General features: G+C 51.9%; 1 protein-coding gene across 1 annotated transcript in view; it reads right to left on the bottom strand.

Annotated features, from left to right (window-relative positions):
• Positions 1 to 10,670, bottom strand: part of PRRT4 (proline-rich transmembrane protein 4) — a 12,007-nt gene extending 1,337 nt beyond the window's left edge. Inside the window, exons 1-4 of the mRNA XM_006896092.1 lie at positions 10,037 to 10,670; positions 9,853 to 9,957; positions 8,968 to 9,087; positions 3 to 528 (exon numbers count right to left, since the gene is read on the bottom strand). Coding sequence (XP_006896154.1) covers positions 3 to 528; positions 8,968 to 9,087; positions 9,853 to 9,957; positions 10,037 to 10,670 — 1,385 coding nt within the window. The remainder of the gene's footprint in view (positions 1 to 2; positions 529 to 8,967; positions 9,088 to 9,852; positions 9,958 to 10,036) is intronic.
• Between the last annotated feature and the right edge of the window lie 342 nt (positions 10,671 to 11,012).

The raw sequence follows: 11,012 nt of genomic DNA, 5'->3' as shown, positions 1-11,012 counted from the left end.
GCGCGGCCAGGCCGCCGGGGCACCGCGGAGGGCGCGGCCGGGCCATCAGCAAGCAAGCCAGGCCCAGGCCAGCGGCCAGGCAGGGCAGCGGGAGGTCCTGCAGCAGCAGCCAGGCGAGCGCGGGCAGCCGGGCGCTGTGCCCGTAGGCGTCGTAGAAGAGCGGGAAGGCCCGCGTGGTTCCGGCCGAGAGCAGGAGCAGGTCGAGAAGCGCCAGGCAGGGTGCGCCGGGCGGACAGCGCCAGGGCAGGAGAGCCAGAGCCAGCAGCGCCAGCACGGCTACTAGGCCGAAGAGTGCGCCCACTCCGTACACATGGGCCTCCCAGGCCAGCCCCCAGCGAGCCCGGGCCTCAGCCCAGTCCGCCTCCAGGGTCAAGAAAAAGAGGGGCAGCTGCGCGTCAGGGGGCTGTCTCTCCGGATCAGGTCTCTCCCCAAGGATGCAGGGGTCTGGCCCACACGCTGGCCGCTCAGAAGGGACAGCGAGGCTGGAGAGTGAAGGGTCATCCATTTGAGAGGTGGGGACAGTGGAATCTGTGGACAAAGAACTAGCTGAGGCAGGTGTGCAGAACTCCCCCTATACCTCCCCTTCTGGCAGCATGTATGCCAGTGGAAGGGCACCAGGCCCCACTTGTTAAAAAAGACACCTGGTCTCCTCCCTTTCCCCCTCCCAACCGGACCCTTTCAGCTGTCCCCCTGCCCCCTTCCACTCCCTATATTGCTTGTCATTCAGTGATTTTTCCCAAAAGCTATTTGGTTTTGGTTTTCTAAAGAAGTCAAAGGATTCTAGGACTGGAAGGAACTGAAGATGCCCCTTCTACAATCCCCACAACAGGCAAGCTAAAATCACACCAGCAGAAGTTACTCGTTAAATAAATGACCTCTCTTCTTTGCCAGATGAAGATAATTGAGGTTCCAAGAGGCAAAGGAACCACAACCTGAATCCAGATCTGAGCACAGTCCCCTTTCTTTCTACAGTTTCAACACCTTCTCATAATTATCCCTGTTCTGCACCCCTAGCTCCCAGTCCTGGGTCTGAAGAAGGCTTCCCCTGCCCTTTCCAACTGCTCCCCCTTCTCCTAGCAGCCTCTTCCAGGAAAAATCCCCACTCCCTCCCTCAGAAAGGAGAGAGGGCCATTCCTGTCCCAGCACTTGGAGGAAAACACAACTCTACTCACTGGTCTGCCTGCCTACTACCACTCTCAATCCCTGGCCAGTCCTTGGCTGTGGACCCCTGATAACCACAAAGCCATTAGACTGTTTATAGAGATGCCTCTGGCTCTTAGCCCATTTTACAGAAGGCAACGTTGAGATAGACTCCCTGGGCTCAATAACCTCAAGGTGCCCTTGAGCTCCACATCAGAATCTCTACAGAGATCACAATGTGATAAGATGGCATCAGAATGGGCCCCTCAAGTGTTTTGGAGTTTCCTAACTTAGGCTCCCAGCACCGCCCTATGCCCCAACTCTGGGGTAATGGTAGTCGACTAAAACAGCTGGGAGAAGTAAGCTCCATTCTTTTGGAGCATGAGGGGTGTGAAAGAGTTAGACCCAAGGGATCTCCCTATGGCTGGGCAGCCAGAGAAGATGCTGGAGGCTCAACGCCTCCTGGCCCTACCCAGCAGGCTTACAGCTTACAGGCCAGAATGAAGGGAGAAAAAGAAGTGGGAAAGGATGGAGACAACCTTGGGGAGATGCAAGGTGGAGCAGAGACAGATGTGGATTGAGAGAGGGGATGTGGAGACTGTAGGAGCACCCACACCCCAGGTAGTTCCTGCCCATGCTGGGGACATGCCCAACAGAGTCGTCCTGAGGACAAGAAATAGTAGGAGTCAGGAAACCACTCTGGAATGAGAGGAGGACAAGGGGATTGGACACGTGGGGAGGAGATGGAGGGAAGGGGTAAAAAATGAAATATGGCTCACTGCCAACTGTACAAGCGTGGCACAAGTGCGCCCTGGTTTCAGTTCCATCACATTAGGAGATCTAGTGCCCTGGGCAGCTAGGAAGATAAATGAGATAATGTGTGGAGTGGCTGGTGCGTGGCAAGTTCAACATATTAGTGTTCCTGACATCAGTATTTGTGGCTAATGTTCATCACCGGTCAATCAATGATTAGTTTTTGTTTGTATGAATATGGTCTCTTGTAGCCTCTAACTAGTTTTGGTTTAACCCATGAGAGACTGCTGTGTGCGGTAGAACCACTTTATTGGTTTGAGCTGCAGTTGGGTTGGCCTCTGACCTCTGACAAGTCATCACAATGATGGCTCCAGGTTGAACCACTGTGAGCTCAGGGGTTTTCATTGGCTGATCTCTTGCTGGTGACATAGATCTCCTGGCTTTTCTTCGTACTCCCATTTAGTCAGGAAGCTCCGCTGCAGGATGGGTCATGGCTGTGTGGGACATTCACTGGGCAGCACTAATCAGACCCAGGTCTCCTGCATTGAAAGCAGGAGTTCTACCGCTAAACCACTGATGCCTCTAGAAGCCCTTCCCACCCACTGTTTGGGTGCATTCTCACTCATGGGACCCCTACTTTGTATTTCCACAGTGGCAAATCTCTTTTTTTTTAAGGAATTTTTTTTTTAAATTTTATTATTTTTTCCTGTGTATACCTTCAAACCAGATCTGACTGGTACAGAAGGAGATTGCCCCTCCTTTTCAAGCACAGAATCTGGTGGATTTGAACCACATACCTCTGGAATTGCAGTGAAGCGTCTTGCCACTAGGCCACCAGAGCTTCCCTACCCTAGCTGCACATCTTTATGGGAAAAGTCTGCCTCCTTGTTCTTCCACAGAGTAGCTGGTAGGTTCAAACCAGTAATCTTTTGGTTAGCAGCCCAGTGCCTAATGTATTATGCCACCAGGTCTCCTTAAAAGCCTTTGGTGGTGGTGGTCTACACCATCAAGTCACAAGCGGCCCATAGCTGACCCTCCAGTGGCTTTTCAGAGGCAGTGAATTACATGACGTGTCCAAAATATGTGAGATCAATTTCTCCTGCAGAGCAGATGGTGGATTCAAACCACTTGCCTTTGAGTTGGTCGTGTAATTCCTTACCACTAGACCACCAGAGCTCTTAAAAGCCTTTAGCACATCTTAAACTTGATGAGTGAACAAAATGAACAGTGCACTGTTGCATGTTTTGAACTGCATTTTAAGGATACCATCCCTAACAAAAACCCAAAAATCAAAATCCTTGCAACTGGGCCAATAGCAATGTGATAAATGGAGAAAAGATTAAAGTTGCCAAGTACTTCATTTCGCTTGGAGCTACAGCCCATGGCCACGGAAGCTGTGGTTTAGAAGTAAAGCAACATATATTGGGAAAGTTCACTGCAAAGGATCTCTGTTAAGTGTTAAAGAGCCAAGATGTCACTTTGAGGACTTAGGTGAGACTGACCCAAGCCACGCTGCTTTCAGTCACCTCATATGAATGCTAAAGCTAGATAGCGAAAAAGAATGATCAGAAAACCACATTTTAATTGTGGTGTTGGAGAAGAATACGGAATACACAATGGACTTCCAGAAGAAAAAACAAATTTGTTTTGGAAGGAATGAAGCCAGAATGTCCCTTAGGAATAAAGACAGCGTGATTTTATCTCACATATTTTGGACACATCATTGGAAGGAGCCAATCCCCAGAGAAGGACATCAGGCTTGGTAAAGCAGGGGGTCAGTGAAAAAGAGGACACTTTTCAATGTGATAGAAAGACACAGTAGCTGCATTGATGGGCTCGTGTATAGCAATGACCATATAATGATACAGGCTGGTGTTTAGTTCTGTTTTACATGAAGTGGTCATGAATCTGAACCAAAATGACAGCACCTGACAACAGTAACAACATCACTCACTATCTGACAAAGACAGCAGTGTCAGTCACATGAGAACCTTTCATCTGGGAATGAGCAGGTTGCTGGCCAGTGTGACACTGGCAGGATCTGATGCCTTTTTAGGTCTCCTTAGATGCCCTTTCTAGCTTACTTCTTACGTAAAGTAGGAGAGTTTGCCCAACCTTTTTGTTTTGTTTTGTTTTAGCTATGATCTACACAGAAAGGCAACGAGATGCTTCTCAGGAATTGCACCATGTGCAGTAGCCAGTCTGACCCAAACTAGAGTGTCTTCGGTTGCCTCATATGTTCAACATCAAGAAAACAAAAGTCCTCACCACCAGGCCAATAGGCAATATCAAGAGAAGAGAAGGGGGACAAATTAAAAAGAAGGAAAAAATAGAAGGGAGAGGAGGGAAGGGAAGAGAGAAGATATTGACGTTAGCAATGATTTCGTTGTGGTTGGATCCACAATCAACATATCATATTGGGAAAATCTACTGTCAGAGACCTCTCCAGAATACTAAAGGGCAATGTGGTCAGCTTAAAGACTAAGATGTGTTTGATTCAAGCCACCGTTTTCTCAATTGCTTGCTAGGTATATGAAAGCTAGACAATGACTACGGATGACAGAAGAATAATCTATGCTTTTGAGTTGTGGTGTTGGAGAAGCATACTGACTATCCCATGGACTGCCAAGAAAACAAAACCAACAGGTCTGTCTTGAAGAAAGTGAAAGCAAAGTGCTCCTTAGAAGCAAGGATAGTGAAGCATCATCTCATATACTTTGGACCTGTTGTTCGGTGGCATAAGTCCTTTGAAAAGGACATCATGCTTGGAAAGGTGGAGGGTCAACAGAAGAGAGGAAGACTCTCAATGAGGTGAATTGACATCGTGACTGTAGCAATGGACTCAAGTATGCTAGAGATGTTGACAATGGCGCAAGATAGGACAGGCTTCAGGTACATTGTTCACAGAGTCGGTATGAGTCACAGTCAGCATATACAACAACATATGCATGTGAAAGTTAGACAAGAAAAAAAGAACCAGTGCCTTTGAATTATCGTGTTAGAGAAGAGTACTGAATATACCACGGACTGTTAAAAGAACAAACCTGTCTTGGAGGAAGGGCAGCCAAGGTGCTTCTTAGAGGCAAGGATGGTGAAGCTTCATCTAGCTTACTCTGAGCATGTTGTCAGGAGACACCACTTCTTAGAAAAAGACTTCATGGTGGAAAAGTAGTGGGTCAATGAAAGAGAGGAAGACCCTCATTGAGGTGGATTGACTGTGGCTGCAGCGATGGACGTGGGCATGGTGGGGATTATGATGGTACGGGATAGGACATGGTTTCCATCTGTTCATACAGTCGCCATGAGTTGGAGTAGACAGAGCCACATAACAACCACCTCACCCTTCCTCGAGTGTCATCCTCCGAGATCTGGCCCACTTCAACCTCTTCCAGCTCATCTGTGAGCCACAGGCAACCTCATCTCTCATCTGTGTTCCAAAGCCCTTGTAGCAGTTAGAGCAAATGTCAACACTCAAAAGAAGCCAGGAAGGTGGCAAAAAGCATTTCTAAGAACTGTACTCCATGGGCTTTCAAGGCCATGACCTTCGGAAGCACATCTCCAGGCCTAGTTTCTGAAGCACCTCTGGGTGGGCTCTAACCACTAACTCTTCCTTCAGTAGTCACATGCCTACTCATTCACACCATTAGTCAGGTCTCCAGACAAAAGGGGAGCCCTGGCAGTGATGTGGAGCTCCGCACTACTAACTAACATGGTAAGGGTTCAAACCTACCAGCTACTTCTCAAGAGAAAGACATGGCCATCGGCTCCTGTACAGATTTCCAGCCTCGGAAACCTACGGTCCACTCTGTCCTACAGGGTCATTTGAGTCCGAAATGGCTCAATGATACTGGGTTTCTGATTTTTTGTTATCGGTCTGTGTTTTGGTTTGCTTTACAGACCCAGTACAGGCACAGCCCAGGCCTCAGAGAATGATGAGAAGAGCCTCTGGAATGATGAATTCTACCTCCAGGGCTTGGGACCACTGATGGACTAGAAGTAAAGAGTTTTGCTGTCAATCCTAAGGCACATGGTTCAAATCCACCAGCTGGAGAAAGATAGACAATCTCCTCCCAAGAGATTTATAGCCTCTGCAAACCTGCTGGAGGGTCAGCGATAGATTGGTTCTGACTCGATGGTACAAAACAGCAGCAGCAGCAGCTTCCAGGGTTTGGAGCAGGGCCCCAGGACCAGGTCATGTGTAGGTGGGGACAAGGAGAAGAAAACTCAGCATCTGCCTTTGACCAGTCCTCTTGTTCCGTCTCCTGTCATTCATTTCAGACACTTCCAGAAGGAAACTTCCCCTCCACCGGAAGACTATGTCTCTGGTCCCCTTTCTCAGGGTCCCTCTCTGGAGCAGGCCTCCCTTCCTAGGTGGCCCAGCTCTGGCCCTGCAGCCCACATTGACCTCAGGGCTGAGCACAGAGAAAACGGTCAATGTGGGTCATCTGATCCTCAAGGCAGGAGCATGCTGGGGACAGGGCCTGGGGATAGGAGGCTGGGGACAGGGGCTGGGGATAGTAAGCTGAGGACAGGGGCTGGGGATAGTAGGCTGAGGACAGGGGCTGGGGACAGGGGCTGGGGACAGGAGGCTGAGGACAGGGGCTGGAGATAGGCTGGGGACAGGGGCTGAGAACAGGGGCTGGGGACAGGATACTGGGGACAGGGACTGGAGGCTGGAGACAGGGGCTAGGGACGGACTGGGGACAGGGGCTGGGAACAGAGGCTGGGGCAAGCCCACTCCAAGGAAAACCAGGCCTGATTATCCGCCAGCTGCCCAGATCAAAGTGCCTGGGAGCCTCGCACCATGCTGGATGCTGGCAGCCTGAATTGTGTCCTGGCTCCTCCCGGTCCCCACACCCACTGCTATGTCACTGAGATTGGACTAGTTATAGGGGATGACAAAAGCTATGGTTAAAGTACACTGCAGCTAGTCGGAAAAGTCAGTGGTTAGAACCCACCAGCTCTGCAGGAGACAGATACGGCCGTTGGCATCTGTAAAGATTTACGGCCTTGGCAACCCTATGGCGCTATTCTACTCTGCTCTACAGGGTCACCACGAGGAGAAATCTACTCCAGTGCCGTGATTGCAGTGGGCTTGCTTGCCTGTTTTAGGTTGTTGTTGTTGTTGTTGTGTGCCAAAGAGTCAGAACCAACCCACAGCTGACTCTCTAGTGGGTCATCAGAGACAGAAAATCACAAAAGAGTACACTCTTCTCTCTCAGAACAACTGGTAGATCCGAACCACATGCTTTTGGGGTTGCAGCGCAGCTTCTTACCACTAGGCAACAGAACCTCCTTGTTTTATAGGGGGGAACATTTAAAACCTGAATATCATAGGCATCAGCCAAATGGAACACATGCCCGCTTGCCAGAATCACAGTCTATTCACTTGGAATGGCTGTCTAGGGCAACTGAGGCCTCAGGTGCCAAAGGTCAACCTCCCTTAGTTAAAAAGACCCTAGAAGAGACACCAAGGGGCTTCTTTGATCCTAACTGTTTGGCACACATCAGGTTCCCACAAGAACACTGCTAGCAGAGCAAGACCCTTCGTGGTTTCTCCAAGAATTGCAGCTGAGAGCAGTCTAGGAAGAAGAGGGGAGGGCTGGAGGCTGCCAGCCTGCTGAGCTGGGCCTCCCTGACACTGTCCAGCCTCATTAAACCTGCCTGGCCAGCACTGTCACCCAGGCTGACAGACTGCCACCAGCATGCCTCCCCTGAGGCCCAGAGCCTGCCTGCCCCCACCCCACAGCACACCCTGCCACTGGTACACACTGAGGGGACATGGGGTTGGCAGGCAGGTCCTACAGCCACATACAGTGGGACTTGCTAGAACCAGTGAGATACTTGGGGGTTGTGCTGGGTCTGGACTGGAAGAAGGTGGGGTGCTGGAGCTTGTCCAGCTGAGCCAGCTCCCAGTGTAGGGTACTTGTGAGGGTCCAGCCATAGTCAACCTTTTAGCAGAAGCAAAAGAGAGCGTGCAGTGCCTCCCAGTGGCCCCCTTGACCCCACCTGCCAGTAGCTCTCCCAGAGCAGTGACAGGCTCTGCCCCGAAGGCTGTATTCCAGTGTGGACCTGATGCCTCATGGCACCTTGGGGCTCGGAGCTGGGATGTCTGAGAGGTGAGGTCTGGCAGGGGTTTGGGTGCAGTGGGAGAAGACAAAGAGTTAACAGTGACCGTTTACTGAGCTTCATGTTTGTGAGCCCAGCATCACTTTGGATACTTGTTTACATTGCCTCTGTCTCTTTTACGCTTCATCATAACTGCACACCAGCTACTATGAGGAAACCCGATTCTCCAGAAGGAATTTGCAAGCTTGGTGGTGAAAATGGTTAACACACTTAGTTGCTGGCAGAAAGACTGGTAAGTTCAAGTTTACCCAGAAGCCTCAGAAGAAAGTCTTGGAGGTTACCTCCAAAATCAGCCACTGAAAACCCAAGGGGGACACAGTTCTCCTGGGGTTGTCACGAGTTGAAGTCAACTTGACCGAATCACCACATAGATGCAAAGACTTTGGGTCAGAGATGTCAAATAATCCATCCAAGGCCACCCAGAGAGCAAGGTTCAAGGCCGTGTCTGCGAGGTTCCAGGGCTCATGACCGCCTCTGTGCCGCCAGCTTGTCTGTGTGCATGTTCTGGAAGATGTCCTGATCGAGGGTGTCACCTGTCTGCTCAAAGCCTCCTCTTCACTGTCTTCCCACAAAGGGCCCACTCTGCCCGTGGCTGATAGCCCGTCATGTCAGATCAGACGCAAGGAGAGAGCCTGCAGGTTTGGCGTGGGGGTGGGAGGCAGGCCAGGCAGACTGAGTGAGTCTGTTTCTGCGTGTCTCTGCTCCATTTCCTACATCCTACTCTGCCCGTGGCTGCCACATTCCCAGAGGACCATGACTTCACTGTGGACTTTCTCCACCACACATGTTCTCAGACCATGGATGGCCATCTCCATGGCGAGGATAAGATAATGGGGATTATGATCACAACAGCAATGAAAGAAAAGGCTCCCAGAACGTCCATCAACAGCAAGCATGTAGTACAAGCTTAATAAATCACTGCTGAGTCGTGACACAAACACTTACCTAGCGGCTCTGTTGCAGTAGAGGCAGGGCTCAGAGAATCAGTCGGATCCAGTGGGCTGGGCCTTGAGAACTTCTTCTCCGAGGGGGATGGGGACGGTGACAGAGTGGCACCAAAGAACCCTGTAAAGGGAGCATATGAGACTCTATTGCTGTCCTCCTGGTCAGCTGGACCTCTGGGACTTTGGTGACTATCCTGTCCTTCCCAGAGCTGATCCTAAAGAAGCCACTCTCCCAGAAGCAGCATCCACATGCACACCATGAGCCAAGCCAGCAAAGAGCAAAGCAGACTGAGCATGGCAGAGGTGACCATTCTCACTAAGCAGTGACCCGAGTGCCAGGGCCTGGAACGGTAGCCAGGGCTCCAGTGAGTCAAGGGAGGCAGGCCCTAGCATGCAGTAGTTGTTGGCTGCTGGTGAGCTGGAGGACCCATGGACAACAGGATCCGACAATTAGGATCCATGAAGTTCTCATTGGTTGGTTTCTGGAAGTAGATCACCAGGCCTTTCTTCCTCATGTTTTAGTCTGGAAGCTCTGGGAAATCTGTCCAGCATCACTGCGCCCTGCAAGGCTCCACTGACAGAGGTGGTGGCGGTGCATGGAGGTGCGCTGGTTCCAAATCACACCCAGGTCCCCGCAAGGGAAGGCCAGAATCCTACCACCAAGCCACTGTCCTTGGTATACATGGCCCAAACCAAACCCCTTATTCTTCAAGGTTCTGAGGCTGTAAATCTTAATGGCAAGAGACTGCCCATCTTTTCCTCAAGGAGCAGCTAATGGATTTGAACTGTTGACCTATCAGCAGTGCAACACGTGATGCACTATGCCACCAGAGCTCCTTTGGGGTGCAGAGATCCTCTGTAAATATCTGCAGAAATGAACACTCACCTGGTGATTCTGAAACTCCTGGGGCAGAGCTTGGGGGTGTAGTTGCACCTTGGGTGATGAGGCCTGAGATGTTCCGGAGCGGTGACAGAGTAGTGCCAAAAAAACCTGCAAAGGAGCCTTACTGAAGCTGTGTCTGCTGCCAGGTCACCCCACAGAAGCTCCCCAGCGAAGGCGCATTACTCACCAAAGGGCCCCAGGCGTCCAGCAATCTCTGCCAAGCTGGCCCGCAGGCTGGGCAGCAGGGGCAGTGTCCGGTGCCCAAGTGTGGGAGCGGCACCTGCCCTCAGTGCCATGTCCAGCTTCAGCTCCAGCTCGCTCTGGTGAGGCCTATGGCCACTGAGTGGTGGCGCTGTTGCTGTCAGCGCAGTACCCCAGGTCACAGTGCCCGATCCGGGCTGAGAGGAAGTCATGGGCCCAGAGAGGGGGGATGTGGATACCAGGGGCTGAGAGGAGGCCCAGGGCACTGAACTGCCTTCAGCAGAGCCCCACTCTGGGGGGGAGTTCCCGAGGGACCCTACCAGCAGTTCCCAAAGAGGGTCGGTCCTCAGCCCACTGGCCGCCTCTTCCTCCAGCTCTCGGCCCAGCCCAGGGGGCAGTCGCTGTGTCTCAGTGACAGAGCTCCCCCAGGCAGCAGCTGGTCCCCGAAGGTGGAATTTGAAGTTAAGTCCCAGATTGAGTGACAGCATTGAGGCCTCACTCTGAGGGCCCAAAGTAGAGAGAGGGCCACCCGGAACTGGTGAGGCAAGCTGGGGGCCCACAGGGACAGCCAGCAGGACCCAGCAGAAGAGCCCAAGCTCCAGACAGCCACAGCCTGCCATGGCCCCAGCTCGGGCAGGAGCCCTCCCCGCCTGGTGGGCGGGGGCTCAGGTCTTCAGCACTTTTGTTCAGGCAGGTCCTGGAGAGAAGAGAGGCCCCATGAGCTGACTGCTGTCCCTGTTGCTTTCCAGGACTTCCACCGAGGGCTGGAAATTGGAAAGGGCAGGATGCAAAGGCCCCCCAAAGAGAGAGTCAGAACCCAGCACAGATCTCCCCCGAATAGCTCTCTGCCTGGTCTCCCTAAAGTCAGCCCCCTCCTGCTCAGCTTGGGGGCGGGGAGGTCACAGCACCCAGCTCCATTCAACACTCATCACCTGGACCCCCTGCCTCTCTTCCTCCCGTGT

The sequence above is a fragment of the Elephantulus edwardii genome, unplaced genomic scaffold, assembly GCF_000299155.1.
Source record: "Elephantulus edwardii isolate Elephantulus edwardi_28Jun2011 unplaced genomic scaffold, EleEdw1.0 scaffold00181, whole genome shotgun sequence".
Taxonomy (NCBI): Eukaryota; Metazoa; Chordata; class Mammalia; order Macroscelidea; family Macroscelididae; genus Elephantulus; species Elephantulus edwardii.
Note: the sequence above shows the minus strand (reverse complement) of the source record. Positions and strands in the feature narration are given on the sequence as shown.